The following is a 27340-nucleotide window of genomic DNA, read 5'->3' on the forward strand; positions in this document are numbered from 1 at the left end:
AAACCGAAGAAAACACCCGACGGCGTGCCTCAGAGGTCTATTATTCATACATTTAAGTATTACGCGCTTGCATGGCATGCGCACAAGAGAGAGAGAGAGAACTCGTATATATATGCAGTACCGTGTATAGAAGAAAAAAAAAGGGAGAAGAGGAGGAGGACGAACAAGATGAGATATACCGAGTCGAAACAGAAGAGGAGAGCCTGGCACAGGACGACGACGACGACGATGATGGGCAAAAAATTATTATTTCGCGTGACTGGCGCGTGTTACGTCGTTTTGTATCCTATATACATATACATATAGCCGCTCGGGCGCGCGAGGGATATACATCATGATCATCGTCGTATATGCGCGGGGGCCCCCGCATGCCTCACACACAGACACAGACACGAGCGAGAACGCGGAATGACATGATTTTTAATTGAAGAAATTCTTTCTCTTTTAATATAAATTGCGATCACGCGTGCATCACGATGATGATGATTATTATTGCGATTATGATGATGCACAAGTTTGTAGTAGTAGTAGTAGGCGCTCGCGCGAGACACGGCAGAAATATATATACGTGTTGCAGCAGCAGGGTATGTGTTCTATGAGAAAAAGATTTCTCGCAACGAGAAAGAGAGAAGTCAGTCTCTCTTTCTCTCTGAGGCCTGGGCCCGTTGAGATGAAGAGAGAAACTCGTTTTCCTATATAGAAGGTAATTAAGGCTGGACACGAGGCTGCTGCTGCTCGGGCTAAAAAGAGCCTCGATGCCTGCCCTGTGCGCGCAGCGCAGGCTTATAAACTCGAGACGCGAGCTCCTTTTCTTTCTTTCTTTCGTCTTCTCGGTCCTCTTTTTCTTCTTCTTCTTCTTTTATAAATATACGAAGACCCTACGAAGAGAGCTTGGCTTTACCTCTCTCTTTCGCTCGCTCGCTCCTCTTTCGTCTCTGAAAATGATTAAACAAAAGAGAGGGTCTATTTCAAAAACGTCCGGTGGGCGGAAGAAGGAATCGCGCTCCCTTTTCCCCTCTCTGCTCTCTGATGCTTCTCTCGGTATTCTCCTTTCGCGCAAAACCACTTTTTTTTGCTGCTCTTCCTTCTTCTTCTTCTTCTTCTTCATCTTCTTCATTTACCTCCCTTCTTTCACTTTATACTCTATCATTTGCTCTTCTGCCTGTTGCTCTCCATGCGCGCGCGCGAACAAACTCCTCTCTTTCTCGTCCTCGTCGCGGTCTTCTTTTTTTCGCCTCGTCCTTCGTCAATCTTGGCCTGCCTCTTTCTTTCTTCTCTCTTATTTGGTCGTGTCGTGTAAAATTCTTCCTTTTTTTCTCTTTCGATTCTCTTCTTTCTTTTTCTTCTTCTTATTTTTTTTTTTACCCTCCTTTTTCTTCTTCTTCTCTCTCCTTCCGTGTATAGTATATTCTTGCCACGTTGGTCGTGAGTTTTCGGTTTGTTGTTTTTAATCTTGTCAGAGTTACGGCTCGTTCTCTCTCTCTCTCTCCCCCCGTTGCCGTCTTCTTCTCTTATTTATTTTTGTTATTTTAAGGAAAATAAATGTGAGCCTCGCCATATAATGGAGCATTGTAAGGGACAATGAATATTTTTCGCTGAGTTCAGCTACTGTATGTGGGTATTCGACGACACACACACAAACATATCGCGCTATACATTATATTGTAAGCCCTTCAATGCTGCTGGTGATTTGTTGCGGAGTTCATTGAAATCGTGATACATTGTGTATAATTTTTTAAAGCGTATCGAATAACCGCGTTGAAGAGGTGAAGGAGTACACTTCAGAAGACCATCAACGCTTTTTTGCTTTTTTTTTATACATAGACTTCAAGTTTTATTGTCAATAGTTCATTTACAATTCGTTTTCTTTCTTCCTTTTCATATTTTCGCTTGACGAAATAATAAAAGTATGTGACAATATTCCAACATTACTATATCAATATATTTTGGTTTTTTTCTTTTCTTTTAAATAATACAATATACACTTTTTTTTAAATATCTCAATGTACAATATTATTAGCTATAGCAATTTAATCAACAATAGACGAAACGTCAAAATAAAATTAAACAAATGCTTAACACTTTGAGACGCTTATTTACAAAATATACTTTCTCTGATGTAAAAATTATAGGGTGGAATGTGTAAGAAAAAAATCATTCAATGAAATCCTACGATAATACATCAAATAATTTCATTAAATCCCTTCTCATCTTGCGATAATTTTGAAATCGTATAGACTTTGTGTATTGGTATAAGTTCATTGGTACGTGACAATTATTGTGCTGGAATGATTGTTATTTTTTTATATTGATACGCTTCTTTTTTATGTATAAACCTACGTTATTCTCGTTGTAAATAAATCTATTCATCGTTCGCGGCATTAGGCTCGTATGTGAAACTATTCGACTCTACACAATCAAAATTACATCGATTCAAGTTCAGATTGTTTTTCTTTATAAAAACTATTTCACTTCTGGACTCTATGCAATTCTCTTTTTTATAATAATATATAATATGCGTTCATTTATTTATATTATTATTTAATCACGAAAGAAATCTATATTTTCATCATTTTTTTTACCAAAATCAATATAACAATGTAAATACTTCGAACACCTATAACTTTTATAAAAATCTAGTTATCGTCAAAATAGTGCGTTTAAAAACTATGAATTGATAACAGAAATGACTTTTTACAATCCAAGATTCGTTTAACGAATTTCTTGGATTGATTCAATTCATTGAGTAAAATAGCGATAAAATCTGATATTTTCAATTAGTATTAACGCGGATTAAATTTCAAAACGAAATCAAGATTTCCATAAAACAAAATATTCACGTGTTACAATTTCTCGGAGAACTATCGGTAGATTTAACGATATGATATTACTCTTATTTTTATTGCAGTCAATTCTATACCTAAATTTCTTTTAGAATTGAAATCCCGGCAAATACCAAGTCCAATATTTATCATTAAAAGTTTAAAAAAATTTAAACTGATAATGATGACGACGATCTTGATGCATTTGATTTAAGGCCAGACTTTGTTAAACAGATCCATGAACGAATCATAAATCATGAAAGTGATAGCTACATCCAAGCAAACTCTGCCCAATCTTGGCACTGTTCCTTTGTAGAATGCTCGTGGACCTTCATTCTGCCATATTTTCACGGCACAGTCCCAGCTGTTTTTGTACTTCGAAGCTTCCAAACCCTGAAATATTGGAATGATTAATTAAATGGCTTGAAAAAATCGAAAAATAAATATTCACGTGTCAACTTGATTACAAACCTGCATTCTTGTTTTGATTACGTCAATGGGCGTATTTCCATAAACTGAAGCGGCTCCTGCTATCGCACCAAAGGCACCAACCACTAACTTAGGAACAGGCTTGCTATTATCACCACCTTTGTACCAATCTTTACACGATTCCATAACAAAGAATCGAATGGCTTGATTTGAACCCTGTTTGATCATTGTCGGTCCTAAACCTTGATAAACTCCTCTGAAACCTAAATCACAATTGCAGGGTAAACAAATGGTTGAATATTTTTAAATCGAATGCATTGTTAAAATAATTTTTCAATGTATTTTTACCATGTTCTTTAAGAATGATTCCAACGCCATGGAAGAAGCCTTTGAATCTTGGGTTAGCTGATCTCTGATCGTTAATGAACTTAACTTTAACTGTCTCCATAGGAGTCACTGCTAAAACGGCTTCGCAAACGCCGGCGCACAAACCAGCGAGCAGTCGATTCTGAGCATTCAACTTGCCCTCCGAATCGACCAGTTGTTTCTTGACCGTTTCAAAAGATCCAAATCTCACAGCGGATTTGGGAATGGAGCCGTAGAGGAGTACGGATAGGCCTCGATAAAGACCGAAGAAACCGTGGCCTTTGACGGTTTTGTTGACGCAGTCCCAGATCCCGTTGAACTGTTTACCCGCTCCGGATTTGCCATCGAGCTGCAGCTGCGTTTTGACGTACTCGGTGGGGAATGTGATGCAGATTTCGATACCACCGGTAATGCCACCTGCAAAAGCGGAGCGAAGAAAATCGTTTATATCCAAGCGCAGAATGAGCAATACTCTTTATTTTTAAACATCAAAACGCAAGTTCAACGGCACGCGACTATTACCGGCGCAAATATTTTGGAATTCTTTCTCGCGTCTTCGTGAAATGTATTTCAAGCTTCGCGCTTCTAAGCTCTCTATTCGTTGATTCGAGCATTTATACTTTTGACGATTACTGCGTTTCGTTCGAGCTTGTTTCCGGCTGCGTATATAATAAAACCTCTTGATTTCGTGTAAGTAAAGTACTTCTCTCGCGTTATATTCACGAAAAAGATCCGTACGGTCTTTCGATATACTTTCTATTGAAATAGAGCCTCGCATTCACGCATAAAATCAGCATCTATTTTTGGCCTCCTCTAATCAGTAACTGTACATTTTCTCGAGTACATTCGCGCGTACTCGTTGTATGCTTCACTTTTTTTTTTCAATAAATTCAGATTATAGCTGTATTAGCGAAGCGAGGAAGGGGCACATCGAGCGCGCATAATTTTACGTGTAATTACGAAACGACGGCAAATTATTGTACTCGAGAACTCGACAATTTTTTTATCTCTAAAAAGTATGTTATTTTCTTATTTTTTTTTTTTTTTTGTTATTCTCATTTCTTTTTTTCCCAGTGTCATCGTCCATAACGAGGCGGCGACTGCGATGAAATTTTTCGCCGGACGCGCGCAAATAGGCGCAAGGTCTTTCTCGTTAAAACAAACATTTTATCGTCCCGTTGATGGTTGTGCACAGCTGCACACAATAATACAAATTCCAAACGAAGTTTAAGAGTTCCATGCGCGAGCGCAAAAATAGAAAGTTTATTTGGAAAATGCAACGACGACGACGATGATACGCGCGTACTTTATTATATCCTCCGAAACGCGCGTGTTTGTTATATTATATACTTATACAACGGAGCAGCATCGGTTTCTTATTTTGAAATGCGACCGCGACGAACACAAAGCAGCAGCAGACGGCTTATGTGTACCGGTCAGAGGTTAAACAGTCGTAAACATGCAATGTATTATAAGAAAAGTGCTTGACAGCCTGATGTATGTATATATGTGCAAAGTGTGGTGTGCGCGTGTGTGTGCTGCAGCATGCAGTTTTGTATGCACATGCGTGTGTGTGTTGCGTGCGTCAGTGTGCGTAGGTGTGTATATAAGTAAACGAAAGAGAAAGAAAGAGAGCGAGAAATAATAGCATATTAAAGGAGCGTGTCAGAGGAATGATAATCCACAATGCGATTCATTGCGTGGGTGCGGAAATTGTTCGATGAAAGAAATAGGATTATTTTTATTTTTTATGCAAGCTATGGTAATGATGGAAATGAATGGAAAAAGCCATTGAAAAAATTACACGCGGCTCCGTTCCAGCGATGTAGCATGTATCACCTTATCGGCGATCGATATTCCCTCCCTTCTCCGCGCGCGCGCAGCCTACGATACGATATACGAAAGCCGCGATGCTCCGAAACTCGCGTAGTTTGTTTGGGTTAGAACAAAAAGAAAAAAAAAACTTATCGGCTCGCGAAGAAACACGTGTGCACAAAAGTAATTTTTTCTACGACAAGTACTCAAACGATTCGAGGGGAGAAAAAAAAGTATGTACCGCATAGTACTAACCGGCTATGATGCCTTTGAGGCCGACGTTGCCAGCGGGAGCAGCGGCAGCTGCAGCATTGTTTTCCATCCACGGCCTGCTGGGATACAGCAGCGAATTGGATCCTTGGCGCTTTCTCGCCTCCGTTTGTTTAACCAGCCAGGACACGTCCATCTTGTTTTAATTATATTCTCTGTTTTTTTTTTTCAACAAAATTTTCCGAACGCGAAATATATCGCGAGCCGAAGAGTATATAACGATAAGCCGCACGCACGGTGGTGCCGCGTATATATAGTGTAGTTGTTATACGGCGCTTTTGTAAACACACACTCACTGACTGCTCCTCTCTACAGCACTCGCGGCTCGTGCGCGTATGACGACTACTTGGTCGGTGCTGCTGTATCAGCGGGCTATATTATAACGCAAAAGCCGCGACGCCGTATACACAAGTCCGCGTGTGTTGTGACATCGACTACCGTACGACGAGGGGGTTTGGTTTTCTCTCTTTAGCTCCGGTTATGTATAGTGGCGGGGATGGGGGACTCCAGACTCCGCGTTAGGTGCCTGTGCAGCAGCTCGGGGATTTGTCGTCACGAGTATCGTACGACTATTAATCTATCGGCTGTTTTTTACTGTATAAACGCACGCACACACAAGCGCGCGACACACGTACGGCACATATATAGAGGAGAGAGAAAGTACACGCACGTACGAGGTGTGATGCAAGGATTCTTTTCTATTCCTACCTATTTAGCGCGCCAAACGATTACAATATCAATGAAGTAGACTCCGTTTTTGTTTTTTTAATATACGACGCAAAATAAAAGTATAATAATAATAAAAAATAAGGCCTGCTGCAACGACGAGACGCGCGCGACGCGATGCGCCGGCCTCCTTGTCACATACTACTACTGCGGCTGGTATGGATAGAGGTGGCCGCGGGATCTGCAGGCGAGACTTCTGCAGTCCGCTGCTATACTGCTGCTGCTGCTGCAGCTCGCAGGCAAACAACAACGAGCAGCCGCTTTCTCGCGTGCTACGTTCATAAACGCCGGTAGTATGGATCGGTGTGGCTGTATGCGTTTATGGCCCCTCCATAGAACTCGCCATCACATGAATGTGTATATTGCAACATCGCACCTATACACATATCTACAATGTGTATCGTACGAATGACTTTGATACTTCTGAGAGAAAATATCACAAGGTTTTCTTCTTTATTTTTTTCGATTTTTCGGTGAAAAAAAAAACAAAGATTATTATGAAGCGCTCGATCTGCGGTTTCAACGCGAGGCTGTCGATCACAGAGTGAGAGAGGGGCCCCAAAAAAGAACTCCGACTTGCACGCCAGGCCGATCGCTTGTAAAGCGCTCTTATCGCGCGTCGTGCATCGATTATAAATGCCACGATGAGTTTCGCTTTTTTTCTCTCCCTCTCACGCACACACTCCTATAAGGAGATGATGCAATGTTATTTCTCGCGTCCGTACGCCGCGTTGTAAATTGATTTACGCAACCGCAAGTGCGTAAGTAGATACAACCTGTTGTGTCCGTGTGTTTGTGTATGTATTATAATATCTCGCGCGTAACATTAAATATAAAAACTCGAATCGAGAGTTTATGCGTTGAAGAAAGAGAGAGAAAATTATCAAGCCATGTTTTTTTCTTCTCTCTCTCTCTCTCTCTCTCTCTCTCTCTCTCTCTCTCTCTCTCTCTCTCTCTCATCGATTCAAATTCGACGCCCTGTATACTAACGAGATACGTAATATACTTTCTTCGATGCGTCGCACGCGCGCGCGACTTCTGGAAAATCAGATCTCTCGTTATTTTTAACGAAGTGCATTCCCCGAAGGCCAGGGCGTGTGTATCGTACGATCGGGACCGCATAAAAATATCATTATACTCCAAAGTATATGTGATATGTTTCTCGACGTGATTTTTCTTCTTCGGTGCGCTCTCGTCGGGTGACTTTTTCAAAAATCAAAAAATAAAGAAAAGCAGAACGTGCGTTAGAAGTAATGTATGAAATGAACACGAGCGCGCGAGGGCGGCAGCGACGTGTGCCTATTTATAAAAATAGCCACTGTATATAGCGATATATGCATTATTGATATAGTATACGAGAAGCACCGATTCATACCGGAACTGCCGAGTTCGGTCGATGATGAAGTTCGCGTGTGGTAATCAGCGAATTTATTGGAGTCAATTCGCATATTAATTTATCTGTAAATTAGGCTACTTACTGTAAGCCTCTCGTCATTCACAAGTCACGTCTGTAAAAAATCTCGAGTGCACTTTGATTCGTGCCGTCTGCTTATCTGTCATCTTGCGCATTATCGGCATGTGCAAACAAATATTTGGCGAGCTTTTGAGATTTTCGCTCGACTTACTCACATCTATCACGTGAACAAAGATGTTAGCGGAAATTTTTCAAAGCATGAAAAAAAAAAATAAATAGACAGCTTGTACCATTTAAAAATTATTATCATTTTATATTTAATCCTTGTGCATACCATATCGAAAACATACTTTTTAGAAATTACATTATTCTTCGTGAGCTTCGTTACGAAGCTCGATTTTGACGCGTTGCTTACATTATACAATAGCGTTTCGTACTTATGCATCGTAGTGCCGCACTATATGTAAATATTTTTTTTTCGTTAATTATTTAACGTCTACACACCATCTGTTCCTCGCCTTGAGAGTCTCGGAGACCGATTAATGAACGGTACACAATAAGTAGTAGTATATATCTATGTTTGAATAGCAGTATAAAGTCGCGACGTGCGCTCGAGCGCGCGCCGCACGTGTTTAACATACAAAAACTTATGCAATCGACAATTGAGTCAAAGTTTTTGTGCAACTAGACATTTTAGCATTATTATTTTTCGCAGGCTGTTCACCTCGAAACTTCTAATACATCAATATTCTTTTTTTTCTCTTAACAGGCATCGAAAGATGCTCGTATTAATCGTCCCAATGATTATTGTATAGTTGTAATTACACTAATAGATTCAAGATTATAATGTTACTCGTTTCATCTGTTGCTACCGTTACATTACATTATTCGAATGTCCAACGCTTATCCATTAATTGAGCAATATTGTTTGCCATAGACAGTTTTTTTAAGCTATTGCAATAACATATTTAATACAAAAAACTCTTGGACATAATAACTAATTTTCAAGACTTTGTCATTATAGAAAAATTACACGTTTATCGAATTGAAAAATACATCTCAAAATGAATTTTTACTTAATTAGACAATAGAAACTCCAATAAAAAATTGATGACTCGAATGATCATCGTTCAATGTTTGCACATAGTATTTACATATACTTGTCCATCTTTACTTTATATTTGTGGCAGTCCCAAAAAGACATGAAAGTTGATGAATGCAAGACAATTTCAATCATTTCAGTTGATTTGAGGTGGCTTATCAAGGAATATTTCCATTACAAGCACCTATTCACCCCTGCTTCTACCAACCCGGAGTTGTATTCGCTAATCGCCGCATACGTCTGTAAATAATTGAATGGACAATGAGATTAATATTTAAAATTCATGAAAAAAAAATCTATTACAAAACTGTAGAGTGCATAAATAATCTACCTGGTATTTCTGTCTTGATCTCTTATTTTCTTTTCCATCTCCGCATCTGTCAAAGTTTCAAGGAATGGAGCCCAAATATCAGATTCTGATGGTGGTCTGAATGGAACTTCAACAGTTGGCAGCGGAGCTTCAGAGAAAGCATAAGTACGCTGATGCCACGATAATTGACCTCTTATGCTGTAAAATATTTTTGTATTAATGTCAAGTAACTAACTAAAAATATTGATACTAATATAATGAAAAGAATGTTAACATGATTAGTACCTGTAAGCAATAGCTGTAACAAACTCTCCTCCAAGACCCAACTCTGCGCAAAGCTTCATGGCAAATTTTTCTGGATTATTATCTTTTTCAGACATGTCCCATTCAACTTGATCAACCAGTGATGTATTTCCAACATGTATATTAAGTTTTATAATTACTCGTTGATCACACTGTTCTTCTGTTACTTGTTCTGGTGGATAAGCTTCTATTTGCTGCCTAATTGCTTGGGCAATAGCTGGAACAAATGTCAATGGATTCAAATCCAAGTCATCGCATAAAACTTCTGCAAATTGCTCTGGAGTTATGAGAGTTTCTGAAATAGAAAATTAATTATCATGATGTGTCAAGTAATTCATACGAAAATTCTATTTATTTTTCATACCATTTTTGTTCCATGTAAAAGTATCTCTCAATTTTTGTCCCTCAATTTCCATATCTAAACGGATAGGCACAAGATGTTCATTTTGACCTGCATTTTCTAAATTTGCAGCTGGCTCTGTATCATCAAAACTAGAAAAAATAAGTTGATGAATTCATTCAAAAGTTAGTAAATACCAATTAAAAATGAATAATGTAACTTACCAAAGTGGAAAAGTTCTAACTTTTTTGTTGTGAACCCTATTTCTATTGATTGGAGTAGCTTGCGGAACTGCGTCCAAGTGTGAACTGTTGGGCAAACTGGGTACCCATGACATATTCTTTTTTTGCTTTCCTTCTCTTGGAGCCGGTGGCTCGGTAGAGTGCACAGACACAGCTTTGTACTTCTCATCGTTACCTTCAATGATGTCTTCGACTTCGCTAGCTCTGAGAAGCGATACACTGGATGCAAGTACGTGCTGGCTCAGACCCAATTCTATGAGCTTTTTTCTCTCGTCATTTGTGATTGATCTCCTGAACATTCCAGGATATCGTTTGTACAGAGAGCCTCTGAAGAGTCGGAGATAGTTTCCGACCTCCGAGCCAATGCAATAGTACTCTCCATTTTCCTCAACTTGAAAACTTATAGGCTTGTCGCCGTAAGTTCTAAGAGCCATTTTTGACAGCCGAAATGTTAAGGAATCCTTATCAACAAATGCTAGAAAAAAATAACAAACGAATCGATTACAAGTACGAACAACAATTACCTTAATCAATGTTTCAATGAATAACAAAACAATCATTTGTCAATCTACTTGAGCCTCATAACGACACGTAAAATTCTTAACAAAGATCATCGGCTACTGCGGGATCATCTGTGTTTTCGAGTTGAAACACTTACCAGAGTTTTTTACACCAGTGTAAGATCCTCTTTGCTTATTGAAAACTACACAAAACAAATCAACACAATCAACTTCATACGCGAATTACAACAGAATTTAACCTCACTAATTCTTATGTGTCAATCAAAAGCCGACTGCCGGACAATGTTTGTGTGTATGCCCACTGCTGCCAACGTCGATTCGCGACAAGAGAGCATTCTACATAGTCAGTTTGGCCAACGCATAAAGAGAAGATTTTCGAATATCAAATTTCTTATGACACATGGTTAGAATTCCTGAAAGACATGCACCGTCCTTTTACATTTTTGGAGTAAAATGAGCAACTCCAACGTATAGACTATACAATTTTACATTTTTTTGTAGTTTAATTTCAGCGCAGTCCAAGAGATAACGGCGAAACAAATGTAGGCGGTCATTAATAGCGAGTCTTCGATTCTCGTAAAAAGTCGAGGCATTTTCTAAAAAGGAAAATTTATCTTTGCTCAGCTGCGTTTATTTATATACAGTAATTGTTAGTGCGTGCACACGCCAATTACGTACGATCGAGCGTGGAGCAACTATTGTTTTTTTATACAGAAAACTATTTATTATGAAATGCAAGTGAAAGAGATCGAGCGAGAGAGAAAACTCATATTTCTACACGCGCACGCGAAGAATGAAAATAAAAGTCATTTCGGTCGTTAATATCCGTGCATAAAATATATATAACAATTTTCCTGTGTATACATAAATCGCAACAATGGGTACACAACTAAAGGAGCGCGCAGGATATTGGAGCGCCTACGGCAATAGGCCGTATGTATACTGCTGCACAATTGCAATTGCTGTATGTTCATAGTATAGTAGGAATTGTGCTGTATGTGTTCACGAGCTGCAATTCGTATTGCGATGGTGCACCGACGCACAGCAACAACAAAGGCTCTTGTCCTGTAGAGAGTGCGGGCACGACAAGTGGTTCCGTTTGATTAAATATATGAGCAAGAGGAATGGTCGCACTGCAGCCTCTTCGAAATTTTAACCCACATATTTTTTAATGATATAAGAAACTTCTTCTGACAGTCAAAGATTTTTCTGAAAAAGTTGGCAGAGGTTTCTTTAAATAGTCCAAAAAACTCTGAATTTTTTTAGATTTTTCAGGGCCTCATAGAAATTTATTGAAAATTTCAAAAATGTATTTCTGGCTATTTGAGTTGATACTAATCACTAAGCTTGAAAATTTTGAATCTAGTCTTCTTTGAAAAGTTAGTTTATATGTTTGATGGTTTGTTAATTTAATGTAAGTTGAGTAAAATTATTAGTTATTAAATTCTCGTTCCAGTTATGTAAATCATTGTTCTATGTATTAAACAAACTTATGTCAATCATAGAATAGAATGACTAATGAAAATTCATAATTTAAAAAGAGAAAGAAAAAAAATTGTGTTTTATAGAGTAATGAGAGGTAAAGTAGAATATTATATTAATTAAATTGTAATTGTATGTCTTAAGTATACGATGAAAAATGTTAATTTATGATTCATACAAATCAATCAAGCATCTATCTAGAATATACTAATTTTTATTTTTAATGTATGAAAAGAGATGAAGGATACATTAAGTTTCATCAATATCACACAAAAATAAAATGTCCTCCTGACTGAATGTATGTTACGTTTACCATAATTTAAAATCATAAATAAAAAGGAATAGAATTGTAACTCAACTTGAAAAATGAATCTATTTTTTGTTATTACCATTACAATTAAAGATTTAGTTGAAATTCAATGCAACATCATAGAGCATCATTTGTGAATGTCATATGTAAATAATGAGTCAAACAGATTTTTATAAAGTTTTTTTATTTTGCTTACGTTTTGCCTAGAAGTAAGTACATTGCAATGAATGTATTACTTCTACGAATCAACAAGTGCTATAAATATGTATTTAATACAAATAATAACACATGATTGATTGGAATATATGATCTTCATATTTACACGATATTGAATAATTCAAATGTAAAATTATTCATTCTCTTCAGAGCGAAGACGTGCATTGGCATTAGTAACGCGGATGGAGAGTTGTTGAGCTCTTTCAACAATTGCCTTGCGCTTCTTGCTGCTGACAGCGTGGGCGATTTCAGCGCAATACTTGCGATTCTGCATCATCAGCACTTCCAATTCCTGCAAAAGTTAATTTTATTTTAGATATAAATTATACAATAAGCACCAAGGAGAAATACGCATTGTAGGTCACTTTTAGAAAAAGTGACGTTAGATCAATCTATGAAAAAACTTACTTTCACGTTGTGAACGAGCATCTTTCTGAAGCCGGTGGGAAGCATATGACGAGTTTTTTTGTTAGATCCATAACCAATGTTGGGCATTAGGTACTGGCCCTTAAAACGCCTGCGAACTCTGTTATCAATACCCTTGGGTTTCCTCCAGTTTCTCTGTAAAACAATTCAGCGTTAAAATGTGTCGCAACTATGGTGCTGTAGAAAAGTAGTGCAAGTTGAACCAACCTTAAGTTTGTCATATCGGTCAGATTGATGTCTAGTAAACTTCTTTGTCCTCTTCTTGACAATCGTCGGGCGGTATACTGGTCGGATCGACATGGTTTACTGCAATACAAAAAATAAATATTAACTTTGATGACAGGGATACTTCTAACCTAAAACCGGACACGCGAAAAGTGGCAAAGTTTCTTAAAAAAAAGAATCAATGGTTTCGAATGTAACTTTCACCGCATTGCCGTATCGGTGTTCTTTTAATAATTTACAAAAATTAATTTTCTCGCTAAAACTCACCCTGTGATTAATATCCTCCTTCACAAGTAACAAAATTAGTACCTACCGTACGTTGAGTCGAGACTGCTGAGAGAGCAGTTGCGGTTGCAGTAGACGCACGTGGTGGATCGCTGCGCGCCGCGCGGTTGGAATCGGTCGATCCCAGCGCATACATCTGGCGCCTTTTTTCAAATGTGCTTGTTTCGAAAATGGAATTTATTTTTAATCGTCGTTTTTATACACGATGAGAGAACATTGGAGGAATTCATAATTACCATTGCAACAATCTTGCGGAAAGGTAGATTTGTAAAATTGTCATACGCGAGCGATGCTTTTTTATCATTATAGGTTTATGAAGACGACTCTCTCTTCTGAATGTTTTTGCACCCGAATTCAAGATTGAGGTGGATTAAATAAATAATACGAATTTTTGCAAATGATTTTTAGCTTTATCACCATTGTGCACTGTATTAATTTCTTTCTGTATCAATTCCAAATTTAATACTTTTTTTTTCAAAATAACCGAATCGAAGTGCAAAAGAACGGGCACTTTTTTAATATCTCAATTATTTCAGTAACTAACTATAGTCCATGTTTCTCGTATGTCACATTTTAATAATCTTTCGGTAATGCCTCAGAGGCATGTATTTGTAGTACAATATAAGTGTGCATGTGCCGCGTGTATATGTGTGTGTGTGCGTTCAACTCTGCGCTTGGCTGCGCTGTGCAAGCTGCGCGCTCACATATACATTTTCAGTCTCCTCGATACTCCATAGCTAAGCGTTCTCTATACATACATAGATATACAGCATCGTCATACTATATGCTCGGCCTGCATGCGCTATGTGTGCAGTCTACATGTTACATATAGGCAGCACAGCATAGACCGAGTGCCGACTGGTGGCGCGCGCGCATAAGCCCGACTCGCTTCGGAGGTATTGGGGATTAAACGATGCACGTCGCGCCACCATCGGTCGATTGGTGAACCCTCGAGCCGCCCGAAAATCCACAAAATAACACGCAAAAATGATGAAATTAATTAATTGCAAATTATCCCAAGTGATATATGCATGAAATTTAATTGAAAATCAAAGCTTATGTGATAACAAATTTATATAAAAAAAATCTCATTGTAAACTTCTTCTAATTTTGAATTATCGTATACTGTAAATCAAGCTGTATACGTCGGAGATTGAAGTTTGAGAGTAGGTATATGCTAAGACGTCTGCTCGCAGCTGAAGCATACGCAAGCTCGTGTTTGAGTTCGTATAAAATACACAGGTTTGAGTAAACAAATACGATGTCGAAAAAAAACAATGTNGCACCGTCTGGATTGACTACATTTGTAAGTAAAGCTTATGGAGGAAGAGTGTCAGATAAACAAATCTTTCTACGCTCAAGACTCTTGGACCGACTTAAAAGAGGTGTGGATGCAGTGATGGTCGATAAAGGATTTTTAATTGATAAAGAATGCGCTGAGCTGGGCATAAAGTTAATTAGACCTCCATTTCTCAGAAAAAATTCTCAATTTACTCCTCAACAGTCAACATCAAATAGAGATATAGCTTCAGCTCGAGTTCATGTAGAGAGAAAAATTCAACGAATCAGACAATTCAATATTTTAAGATTACCTCTAGAAACTACAATCATACCTTATATTGATTTAATTATGAATGTTGTATGCGCACTCACAAATTTACAGACACCTATTTTGAGTGCAGATAAATTTATAGCTTATGATAATTAAAAATAATGTGAACAAAAGTTATTTTGTATTTTTATTTTCATTTATTATTCTAAAATATTATGAACAAACATAATTCATTATTCTTTGGTTTGGTTAACTGAACAAACTTCTCAACTAAATATACTTTTCTCTAATACTGGTAAAATATTTAAAAAGTAAGCATCATGTAACGAATAAAACATATTCAAAGCAAAGTCCTTATCGTACAATACTTCTAAAACAACAATGGAATCGTCAAAGGAAGAAAAAATTATAAAATGACATTTTGACAGCCCTAAAAGTAACATACCAAGCTGGATTTGGCCATAATACTTGTGATTATTTTTTAAAATTATTGAACCATCAGTTTGAACACTCAAAAATGGCAAATGTTGTAACAACAGATTTGCAGACATTTTTTTCCCATCAATAGGGCATTTAACTTCTACCAAACAATTTTGTTCAACGTTTATGCCATCTGCACTATATCCCAGCCAAGGCACTTTAGGATGTACAAAAAAACCTGCTTTGGAAATATTAAATCCAAATTGTTTGCTATAAATTTTCAATGCTACACTTTCATTGACGATTCCATGTGTGGTGTTGTCATTTCCTTTAAAATCAGAATTGAAAATTCTTAATACTTTTTTTTCCCAATCAGGATTTCTATTTGTACAGTAAGTGAAAATTTCGTAGCAAATGCTACCAGTAATTCTTTTTTTCCTTTCTTCGTGCCACACAGAATTATTTTGTCCTACGGTTTTAACAAAAATATTCACAGCTTCTTCATTTGTAATTGTAACACATTTCCAATAAAAATCCGATGAGATGTTGATTGTGGGTGGATCTGGCAAAATTTTATTTTCACTCAATAAAGATTTGGCGAGTTCGATGAATTCATTATTATTAATTATTATGACATTCATGCATTTTGTTGTTTGGCGTACTCTACTTATATGTATTGCACTTTCAGAGTTTGGTTGTGCTAAAATAATATATGCAAGTGAGTTAAATGAAAACACAGAAATTATTAACATATCAAAAAACTCTTACCTGAAGTCAATGTTTCAAAAAATATCTTCTTTAATTCATCTGAGACTTGATACTTAATTTTTGCATTTGGTGTATTAAAGTGACAATACTGATGTATGGGAATAATTTTTTGATACGGCAGATTTAAATGTTTCTTAACTTTGCCCCATTTCTGTCTTACGTCAGTGCAACTCAGTTCTTGTAAATTTTCTATCTGATATCTAAAATGATATATTGTTTATAAGTGTAACATAACAATATTACATTAAGTTTACACATGTAATTGAAACATTCATTAATCACCGCTTACCTGTTAACATAAAGTAATGAGCCAAAAATGTGTTTGCATTTTCCACCTGCCCCAGCTGGACACGTACAATGACAGCAAATAACTTTCTTACATTCAGAAACTTCAACTTTTAACGTAACTTCATGTGGTATATCATTAATTTTTGACGTTTGTGTCACATAGGAAACAATTAAGATCTCTTGATCGGTACGGTATTTGAATCCACATAAAACAATGTGATCCGCCAAGAAAATTTGCTCAGCTTCGATGAAAGGCCTTCTATAGTCACCCAATATTTCTAATATATCAAATAAACTTATTTCTAACTTTGGGAGATTCATTTTTACTTTTCTCTCTGCCTCGCGTTTGCAACAATAGCAAAAACAATTGCACATCGTCCATCAAGTTGAATCGGCGCGTCGGGTCGCGGACTGTCATCGTAACTTAATAATACGATAATTTAAAATTGGAAAAAGTTTACAATGAGATTTTTTTTTATATAAATTTGTTATCACATAAGCTTTGATTTTCAATTAAATTTCATGCATATATCACTCGGGATAATTTGCAATTAATTAATTTCATCATTTTTGCGTGTTATTTTGTGGATTTTCGGGCGGCTCGAGGGTTCACCAACCGACCGATGGTGGCGCGACGTGCATCGTTTAATCCCCAATAGAGTGAAACTCTCCTTTCGTTCGTCCGTGTGTGCTGCACTGCAGCGCTCCGCTGCTCCGCGCGCTTGATGTATATACTGTGTAGCCTATAGTACAGTATACTGTATATATACATATACACCTCCGACTCCGAATAATATCTGTCTCGCAGTCTTCTCTCTATCGCTCTGACAACTGCAGTAGCAGTGAGCAGCAGCAGCAACAGCCCACGGCCTCGCGTAGTAGTCGTATACACAGTCGTCGTCGTGTTCTGCAATCTTCATGTGCAGCGCGACGAGTGTGCAGTTGTGTGTGTACGTGTGCGCGTGCAGTTCGCGAGAAAAAAATAATAATAAATAATTGTTATTTATCCGTTAACGATACAACAACGCGCTGCCGCCGCCTCTATACGTAGCGCAGTGTGTTGATCCTGCATCCGTGCACACGCGAGTGAGTTGTATATGAGTATAATAACTGTGCGTCGACCGTCCGTCCGTGCACCCGTCGTGTTTCTATTATATTTATTATTATATATATAGTGTGCGCATCGTTGCACCGGTGCTCTCTCTCTGTCTATCTGCGTGCGTGTGTTCGCGACTCGTCGTCTTCTTCGGGGGTCATCGACTATATACATCGTGCACCAGCATAATAATTCGAGACTCGCGATCAATCCCCCGCGCGCTGCACGTCGTCGACGACGATGTAGCTCGTCGTCGCACTGTCATCGACCTAGGCGCCTGCAAGTGCACCGGACTCCGAATTTTCTCGTTTACGCGATGAAAGAGAGCGCTGCACGCTGCACGAGGTCGACAGCATCGATATGAGGACGAAAAAGGATGCGAAGGACTCTGCCTCGACGAGATCAGCAGCGTCGAAGAAGCAGTGGTGGTAGTGACATTGTCCAGCAGCTCTGTCACTCGTACCTGCGCCGATAGACGTACATACAGGTACATACACACAGGTATACTTCATCATCGTCGTTGTCGAAATTCCCGATTATCCCAGAGATCCCCGCGTAAGAGAAAAGAGTTGTATAGGCCTCCTGTTTGCTATGTGTATACGTGCCAGGTTGAGAAAGGCTTAACGGAGGCAACGAGAAAGAGAGAGAGAAATACCTAGAGTGAGTGAGAGAGAGAGAGAGAAAACAGGAGGGACCGTTCGCTCATTACCTCTTTCGTATTATGTATAGAAAATCGCCTATAGACATATAGACGCGAGACTGCCAAGTGCGTGGGTAGCTGTGTGTTTGTGTATATATGTGTTGGTGCGCAATTGCTGTATACACATACATACACTTGTATATTAAAATACAAATGTACAAGGTGTTTCTCTCCTCGACTTTTCTCATATATACCTACATTGTATATCTATATAGACTCGCTGCTATATAATATCGTATATATATATGTACGCGAGCTCTCTTGTCTCTCGCTCTGGTGGTGCTGCTGCTGTTACGGGGGTCACGTGACCCTTTCGGCGCACTGTTTACCAAAATGGAGAGAGAGACAGACAGACAGAAAGAAAAGAGAGCTGTCTAACTTTTATTGCATTATTATCGTATTCTCTCTCTCTCTCTCTCGCGCGCGCTCGATGCACACAACACGCCTCATGCTATATACGTGCAGTCGACGACGACGACGACGCAGAGATGACTTTAGCGATTATGTGTGCACTGCGCTCGTATAAATACGCCTGATATACACACATCTAACATCTAACGTCGCCGCCGCCGCCGCTGCATCAACTTTACATGCATAGGATATCGCGTCTCTCGCTCGTGTATACACATCGCATTATTATTACGCACGCATATTATTGCATATAGAGATGCCTACGCGATCTCTCGTTTAACGGGCGTAGAGAGAGAGAGAGAGATTTTCAAAGGTACCCGTTGTGTGTGGCACGAGACATGGGTATATAATTTATAAGCCGTGTGCAGTGTGCTGAGCTGTGTGCCTGCCTCGTTTCTCTCTATAATATTCTTATATAGAGTGCACAGTGAAAGTACCACATACTCGTGCACATGCACACGCGATATGCATATACACATGCGCACGTATATATATACATAGTAAACATCGCTGCCATGGGTCTATTCCGTTTTGAGGAGTTACAATAATACTCGATGGTTGGGCTGTTTACCTGTGTATGGGCTTGTATGCACTTTACATAGGTACATAGAGATGCAACAATAATAAGGTGCACGCGGTGGGGACCAGTAATAAAAATAGCGCGCCGCCTGCTGCTGCATGTGGTGGTAGAAAATTCATGCAGCAGCAGCAGCAGTAGCACACGTATATATACACATAGGTGCACCTATCCGATGCGATGTTGGATTTGGAGCAAAGCCGTGTGTCATGCATGTATGTGTGCGCGCTTAGAGAGAAAGAGAGAAGCTGCTGCTGATATACCACGAGAATCGTAGGATGTGTATGTGTGTGCGTGATCAGCGCTATGAGATTGCACTTATCATCGTTTCGCTCTGTTCGCGGGAGCGATATACGCGCCTCGTACTATACAGGAATTATTGTAGATTTAATGGCTTTCGAGCTTGTTTACCTTTTTTTTCCTGTCTTTTTTGAGGGGGGCGGCTTCGTGTATACGACGACGATGAGTCAAGGTTGATATTTGGGCGCGCGCGATCGTGTATTCGCGCCGGGTATTCTTTCGCGCGCGCAGTACACATGTTGTGTACCGTGTGTCATTTGATCGATGCCTCTTTTTTTTTTTTTTTTTTTTATTATATTTCGTTTATACCACTAAGTAACCCGGATGAAAGCGTGATTTATGGACGTCGCGCGCGCGATATCGAACATTACATTATATCGGCAGCTGCGATGACGAGCAGGACGAATTTTCGGAGCCTTTTTTTTTTAATTCCGAGTATTATATTTTACAGAGTACGTTAGATACAGTAACTCGATCGCTTTCTTCAACTAGATCGAGTAGCTATATACACCGAGCATTCTTTTTTTTTTCTTCATAATTACGAGTCACACGGCTCGGGTGCGAGCGAATTATCCAACAAATTACGGCGCGGCTAATTGTTACTATTTGCAATTACGTATAACTTCGTCTTGGAGTTGTAAAGGCGAGCGTTTAACGTTCGCGCGCATTTAAGCGGGAAAAGATTGATATAATTGATGGAATGATTTATCGGCACATCGGATGCGTGCATAATATCGGTCGAGTGCGACACTCGCGAGTGTTATATATATTGTACGTATATAGAGAATAGGTTCAAGGTCTTGACCGCGCGCGCGAATCACAGCACACATACGAGTACCTATATAATTCCATTATTTTGCGTACTTCCGAAAAGGAAATTGTCGTTATGTACCGATGAAACGTGCGCGACCTGTGAATTTATCGTCACGACTTCTTATATACCTGATTAATTTTGTTGTCTTTCATTAGACGTGGCAGATATTTTTTTTTAACTGCACTCGGCTCGTTATCCATTGCGAAATGCGCAGATGCTTCTTCTGCTTTGTTGAATAACATTTCATTATTTTCCTGTAAAACTCGACGAGAGAGAGAAAAAAAATTATGTGTATCTGCGCAACCTTCGAGGATCGGTAGAGATATATACCGAATGTTTATCTGCACAGCTGAGAAATGCTATTTGCACTTGATTTATGTACCGCCCTATTAATCAGATATGGCGAGAGAAGCGCATGAATTTACATCTCGGGAGGGAAAAAAAAAGATTCGATTTCTTACGGTGTACGTATATATAAGTATATCTAGGTTGCGAACGCAATGGCAGTTGGAAAAAATGTGCGCGAGAAGTCGTGGCAGTATTAAGTAGACGTTTTTTAATCGAGAATATATCTCTGGGATTTTCTCCGGTATCTCGTTAAGAGAACTCTATAACTAGCCAATTTATCCTTCGCGATCGATCGAATAATAAACCATTTATACAATTTTCGTCTATGATAGGATACTTTTTAACCGATGCGTTCGATTTTTATTTTTGCAGAACCCCCTGATAAGCAGCAGTTCGCTTCGAAGAAGCCAGAGAGATACGCGAATTTCGCCGATACACGATGTTCTTCAGTAAATACAAAAGGTAAGGACGCGTTTCTTTTATTACTTCGCGCGCCGCCGAAAGATAAAAACTCGAGAAATATCATAACCGATCGCGTGCTGTGTGCATTATCGCTGTTTTCATCGCCCGAGCAGCAGCAGCAGCAGCAGCAACAGCAGCGACAGCGACAGCAGGTGCGAACGCAGATGATCTCGACTGCAGCGCATCAAGCTCGAACTCGACGAGGATACGGCAGCAGCCACGGTAGCAGCAGCTGCTCGTCACGGTGTCGTTGCTCGCGTCGCCGTCGCATAGATGTTAATTCTATAGCAGCCAATCGGAGAGGCCATTAGTTTCACCTCCAAACATGGCCAGCAGTCAAGTGGAGTATCAGTGGTAAGTTCGTGGTACTTTTTCGGAAAAATTAAAGCAAAACTTTAAATCATCATCCGTCTCTGTCTTATAGGGCATATTCCATCATGGATTCGTCGCGGGTATCGACCTATCTGATATCCATCCTGCTGATCGTCTACGGGAGCTTTCGCTCGCTCAACATGGAGCAGGAGGCGCGCGAGCGCGAGAAGGAGAAGGAGCGGGCGAATCTGCTTACGGGCATGCCGAGCAACGGCGCCACCGCGGCCACGGAGAGCCAGCCCAAGGGCATACTGACCCTCGACACGATGCACGTGCTCTGTCTGCCGCTCGGCGCCTCCATATCGCTCCTCATCATGTTCTTCTTCTTCGACAGCATGCAGATGCTGTTCGCCATCTGTACGGCCAGTGAGTCGAGATATACTTTGATATATATACTTGATATACGGCAATAAAATAATGCAATAACGATGACATTTATTACCCCGCAGTCATGGCTACGGTGGCGCTGGCCTTCCTGCTGCTGCCCATGTGTCAATACATAATCCGTCCGTGCTCGGACGGCACCAAGATATCGTTCGGCGTCTGCGGCCGCTTCACCGGCGCCGAGCTGCTCTCGTTCTCGCTGAGCGTCAGCATCGTCTGCATCTGGGTGCTGACGGGCCACTGGCTGCTGATGGACGCGATGGGCATGGGCCTGTGCGTGGCCTTCATCGCCTTCGTCCGGCTGCCCAGCCTCAAGGTGTCCACGCTGCTGCTCACCGGTCTGCTGATCTACGACGTTTTCTGGGTCTTCTTCAGCTCGTACATCTTCAGTACGAACGTCATGGTGAAGGTAGGGGGAGCGACGAGGAGCTTCGACCCGTGTACAATCGGATGAAACGCCTTTCTCTGTATATCGACGTTATGTTTACACAACATCGGATACATTGGAAGCTTCCAAGTCGAAAAGCAGATCTCGTATTTTTTTTTCTTGACGTAACGCAACACCACCACCGTATAGAGCGCGTCGAGCAAAATTGTGTTTACGATGTATATATATTTATAAAAAGTGTCGATGCTCGCGAGTTTTGGAGTCGCGAGTCGCGCAATGCGCATTTATAATAAATATATTATACGATGTAGGAGCATAAAAGTACACGTGCTGTGTCGCGCGCGCTCGCGCGGCTGTGTATACACGCGTGCGATACACGAAATAATAATAGTACACCGCGGCGCATATACTATCTGCTGATTCGATGAACTTGAATAAATGCACCCGAGCGACTCTGCTGGCTCGGAAAAATATTTATGCAGACCGATCGCTTTCACGAGAATTCGAAAGATTACAAACACGCGGTGCAGGCAGAGCTAACGCTGCATTATATATATTGTATACAGGCAGGCGATCGACGTTTATTATTATTTTTTTTTTTCGATTCGCGAGCCGCAGTCATATATATCTAATTATGCGAGCGCCGTGATTTCAATCTTGGAAAATTGCACGGTTCGAGAGAGCTCGCGTATACACACATATAGGTGTATTATCGAGACCGAAAAAACATTTCGATCGCAGCTCATAGCTACTAGGCTTTTCATATCTATAGCGAGAGAGAGAGAATATCCCGATGCATTAATAGAGAGAATCCGAGCTAGGAGCGCTTAATCTATAATATGCGCGTGTGTGCATATATGTGCGCGAATCTTAATTAGAGTTTGAAAAGTCGTGAGCACGTCGTGCTCGCTGCGCGTCGACGTTTTCGCACTTGACCTATATATATGTACTAACATCGCGCGCGTCGCGATATACACGTTATCTGGATGTGTGTGTGCGGTTGCCGACTAATGAAAAAAGCAAAAAAAAAGGGAAGCAAATCGTGCCAAGATCAATGGGATGCTTATAAATATAATCAGCTCGCTCTAGCAGTGCAGGTATGCATACACACACATACATAATCCGATCGAAAGTCAAAACGAGCAGAGCAAATCAACACTTTCACCGTTTGTTTTGCGTTATAAGGGGCGTTATTATCGTCTTTGCGTGTTCGGTTATAAACACACACATGCAACTCTCCTGTATGTGTATCTGCCTGTATAATCACACTCGATTGATTTCGTGTCTAATTAAGTGAAAGCTGCGCCTATTTCGTTATATCGTTTTGTTTATTTTTTTTTTACTGCTGCTGCTGCTGCTGCTCATAGCTCTCGATCGGCGCGCTGCACCATTTAATCGCGCGCTTTATAGAAGCCTCGATGCAATTCTAAATCGGAGCAAGCGCCTATATAAAAGCTATATACTGTATATAGGAGACTATTTTTATCTCGATCGAGTAGTCATCGCGTCTCTCTCTCTCTCTCTCTCTCTCTTTATAGGTCGCTCAACTTTCGCCGCTCACTCGATGACATTATTATTTTTATTCATTATTTTTTACTTCGCACTTTAGGTAGCGACTCGAGCCGCCGACAATCCGGTGGGTCTCGTGGCCCGCCGTCTGCACCTCGGCGGCCAGGTGGCCCGCGAGGCCCCCAAGCTCTCGCTGCCCGGCAAGCTCGTGTTTCCCTCGATGCATCGCAGCGGCCACTTCTCCATGCTCGGCCTCGGCGACGTCGTGATGCCGGGCCTCCTGCTCTGCTTCGTGCTGCGCTACGACGCCTACAAGAAGTCGCAGCCGCTGCCCGGCGGCTGCGAGGCCGGAGTGCCGCCGCCGCGACACCTCAATCGCATCACCTACTTCCATTGCTCGCTCATCGGCTACTTCCTCGGACTGCTGACGGCGACCGTTAGCTCGGAGATATTCAAGGCGGCCCAGCCGGCGCTGCTCTACCTGGTGCCGTTCACGCTGCTACCGCTGCTCACCATGGCGTATCTCAAGGTATGCGCAGTGTGCAAAGCCTTTTTTTTGTTTTTTATTTTTCGCTTTTCTTTTCCATAGAAATATCGTTGTTGTTATTATTGTATCGATCGAGCTGCATCGCGGAAAAAATTCCTGATTGGCCATTGTGTCTATAATATTGTGCGCGCGCGGTGTTGATTTTTTTTTTTTTTTATTGTCCCTTTTCCCCGCCGCTGGTCGTCGTTGCGGACAAAACAATGAGCCGTTATTGTCTCTCTCTCTCTCTTTCTCGTTTAATTGAACGTATACATAAGGTGTATTTTTACAACGCGCGGCTAATTCGACTCTCGAGGCGCTGTCGCGATCGCAGATAAATCAACGATAATATTCATTTTTAATATCGCTATATACTTTATCGTTCGGGAATATTATATAGCTCGTTATAAAATTAACGTCGAACAAAAGTTTTTTTCTCTTTTCTTCCTTTTTCTTGAAAATCCACGCGACGACGAAAAGCCAATTTGCCGTATAGTGGTGTAAGCGCGTCGCGAAGTAAAACGTCGCGCGCGCGAAATAATAAGCCGGTGCGTGTGTATACAGAGAGACTTTCTCGGAGTCCAACGACCCGCGAAGCCCTGCATACTTTTTTTTTTCTTCCTCTCTTCGACCCACGGTCGTCGCCGCCGCCGCCGCTGCTCTACGTATACGGATAAACGAAATCAACACCTTAATACCATCCATCTTATAAACGTTTCGAGCCAAGTGTCGCTTTCTAAAAGCTCGCAAATACACGCGCATATATCTATATTTTTTTTTTTCTTCGAGTCTAAGCCCATAGTATTGTTGCTGTGTTTTTTTTTCTCTCTTTCTTAAAATTCTGTCTGTTTCCCGTTGTGCGCAGGGTGATTTACGTCGCATGTGGAGCGAGCCGTTTATAGTGCAGCAACAGTCCAAGCATTTGGAAGTTTGACAGCTATCCAGTTGGACGACCAGCCGACTCGCTCTATTACGGATCACGGAGCGCCTACTACTGTAGAGCTCCGTAGTATATAAGGCATGTACCAAGGCGCACGGACGATTGCTCTCCTTCTTCGAATCCTAATGTAGATGTATGCTATATGCCTTCGGCCACGGTTTCGATTGATTAAGTTGATTTTCTTCGGATAACGACGACGAGGACGACGAAGCGCTCCACTACGCTCGAATGATCGAACGACACCCGAAGAGCAGCAGCAGCTACTATACTGCGCTGCAACGAGTGCAATCGATTCGTATCACTTGGCACATCCTTAATTTTTCTTCACGGAGAAAATACCGCAGGGAAAAATAAATGTATACATATTTCGAATTACGATCAGCAAAGTTATCTCGACTTTGTCGTATGGTAGTATTATTAGGATGAAATGATGAAAAAAAAATTGTAATTATACAAACAAAAATATGATTTCGGTGAATCGCGTAAAGATGGATTCACGCCATATTGTTTGCATTTATTTAGTTTTAGCATGAAAAAAATAAATTTGTTAATTCGAGAAAGCAGGCACGAATTTGCGCAGTATTAATCTTTAATAAGGTTTTTCGTAAAAAAAAATAATAATTTTATGTTAATATTTATGTTAATGTACTCGAAATACATTTTTAAATTTACGCGACATCGTTAAATATCTTTGTACGCTTTCGAAAAATGTATGAATCAAAGAACTTGTAAAAAAATAACTTTTAAGTCGAGATAAGTAAATTAATTGTATGAGTTAAGGCTTCAACCCTCTAAGTAATAATTCTCTTTTTTTTTAAATTTTTTCGATCAATTTTTTTTGCGAGTCAGTTATATGTTAATAGTAAAAGTTCATGTACTTCATTATTTGATATACTTGACTTGGCAATGAAATCAAGAGGAAGTAAACGTTTCATCTTCTAGAAGTCATTACATTTACATAGCATTTGGCAAAAACTAAGACCTTTTAATATCATCATTACAATCAATTGAATTCCGAGTTAGCAATGCAAAAAATTTAATTTAAATGAGTAATTTTACACAGTTGTAATTGCATGTCTTCGATTTGAATTTTAAATGAAATACGTTGAATTTTTTTAAATTTTATCCTTAAGTAAACAGTAATACTGTTGTACATATAAAAGATAATTACTATAAATTATTTAGTAACACTTTTGTTCGAAAAAATGCAGTTCCTTCATGCACACTTGAAATTCATTGTTATCGAAATTGGTTTTATGCAAATATTGTGTTGACTTTCATTCAATATTACGAATCAAGCGTTTTTGAGAACTTTTAATTAAGATCAAAGGATGCGTTGTTTCGAAGCATTAGCTCCGAATAAAGAATCCTCTAAGACTAATTTTTATTTAATTAAAGAACAAGACTGAAAGAACAAATAAAAAATGTCGCTATTCATAAAATTTGCAAGCATAAAATGTCTACACATATTGTTCTTATAAAGGAAATAAATTTCTGATTCAGAAATATATTGATTAAAATTATGTTCATGCATGAGTTATTTATTAAAAATATTTTTGTATAGAATATTGCTACTAGGATTAAATGAGTATAGTACATAAATACTAATCCAAAGTGATGCTAATATTATTCATTTGATGTCTTGTATAATATAGATCTTTTTTAGATGGTAGGTAAATGGTATCGATTGAAATGGGTGATTTAATCGGCTACAATGTGCAATCATTTCTATTGAAAAACTGATAAAACCATATAAAGAATCATTCTCAAGGTTTTCCACATTTGTTTTTCAAGTAAAGACAAAAAACCATAAACATACGTTTATACAGTTTTTTTTTCATTTTTGTCGATCACAAACTAGTATAAAGCGCATGCAGTCAT

At 39.6% G+C, this 27340-nt stretch overlaps 5 protein-coding genes across 8 annotated transcripts; 1 reads left to right on the forward strand and 4 right to left on the reverse strand.

Moving 5' to 3' along the window:
• Positions 1–1985: 1985 nt before the first annotated feature.
• LOC106654794 (putative tricarboxylate transport protein, mitochondrial) lies at positions 1986–6552 on the reverse strand. Its single transcript, XM_014374820.2, has 4 exons — positions 5688–6552; positions 3600–4034; positions 3294–3514; positions 1986–3215 (listed from the first exon to the last, which is right to left on the reverse strand). Exons 1-4 carry the CDS (start codon positions 5836–5838, stop codon positions 3033–3035), a joined length of 990 nt encoding a protein of 329 aa, XP_014230306.1. The 5' UTR covers positions 5839–6552; the 3' UTR covers positions 1986–3032.
• Positions 6553–8434: 1882 nt separating this feature from the next.
• LOC106655069 (SWI/SNF-related matrix-associated actin-dependent regulator of chromatin subfamily B member 1) lies at positions 8435–11051 on the reverse strand. Its single transcript, XM_014375270.2, has 6 exons — positions 10798–11051; positions 10122–10614; positions 9922–10049; positions 9540–9852; positions 9276–9452; positions 8435–9184 (listed from the first exon to the last, which is right to left on the reverse strand). Exons 2-6 carry the CDS (start codon positions 10571–10573, stop codon positions 9145–9147), a joined length of 1110 nt encoding a protein of 369 aa, XP_014230756.1. The 5' UTR covers positions 10574–10614; positions 10798–11051; the 3' UTR covers positions 8435–9144.
• A 1568-nt stretch (positions 11052–12619) lies between these two features.
• On the reverse strand, positions 12620–13732 carry LOC106654651 (60S ribosomal protein L32-like). Of its 2 annotated transcripts, none has more exons than XM_014374621.2 (4): positions 13633–13732; positions 13302–13400; positions 13077–13229; positions 12620–12960 (listed from the first exon to the last, which is right to left on the reverse strand). In XM_014374621.2, the coding sequence occupies exons 2-4, from the start codon at positions 13392–13394 to the stop codon at positions 12802–12804; spliced, it is 405 nt and encodes a 134-aa protein (XP_014230107.1). In that variant the 5' UTR covers positions 13395–13400; positions 13633–13732; the 3' UTR covers positions 12620–12801. The 2 variants fall into 2 exon arrangements, with proteins under 2 accessions (XP_014230107.1, XP_014230099.1); XM_014374613.2 differs by having other exon boundaries at positions 13587–13667.
• Positions 13733–15422: 1690 nt separating this feature from the next.
• LOC111694471 lies at positions 15423–17080 on the reverse strand. Its single transcript, XM_023462861.1, has 3 exons — positions 16634–17080; positions 16345–16544; positions 15423–16276 (listed from the first exon to the last, which is right to left on the reverse strand). The coding sequence occupies exons 1-3, from the start codon at positions 17005–17007 to the stop codon at positions 15423–15425; spliced, it is 1428 nt and encodes a 475-aa protein (XP_023318629.1). The 5' UTR covers positions 17008–17080.
• Positions 17081–17402: 322 nt separating this feature from the next.
• LOC106656723 (signal peptide peptidase-like 3) lies at positions 17403–26211 on the forward strand. 3 transcript variants are annotated; one of them, XM_014377848.2, is made up of 7 exons: positions 17403–18229; positions 21251–21340; positions 21454–21694; positions 21765–22078; positions 22162–22505; positions 24094–24522; positions 25385–26211. In XM_014377848.2, the coding sequence occupies exons 3-7, from the start codon at positions 21666–21668 to the stop codon at positions 25451–25453; spliced, it is 1185 nt and encodes a 394-aa protein (XP_014233334.1). In that variant the 5' UTR covers positions 17403–18229; positions 21251–21340; positions 21454–21665; the 3' UTR covers positions 25454–26211. The 3 variants fall into 3 exon arrangements, with proteins under 3 accessions (XP_014233334.1, XP_023318465.1, XP_023318466.1); XM_023462697.1 differs by having other exon boundaries at positions 17403–18215; XM_023462698.1 differs by having other exon boundaries at positions 17403–18215; positions 21454–21691.
• Positions 26212–27340: the final 1129 nt, after the last annotated feature.

This window comes from Trichogramma pretiosum, unplaced genomic scaffold (assembly GCF_000599845.2).
Source record: "Trichogramma pretiosum strain Unisexual culture from Peru unplaced genomic scaffold, Tpre_2.0 scaffold1, whole genome shotgun sequence".
Classification (NCBI taxonomy): Eukaryota; Metazoa; Arthropoda; class Insecta; order Hymenoptera; family Trichogrammatidae; genus Trichogramma; species Trichogramma pretiosum.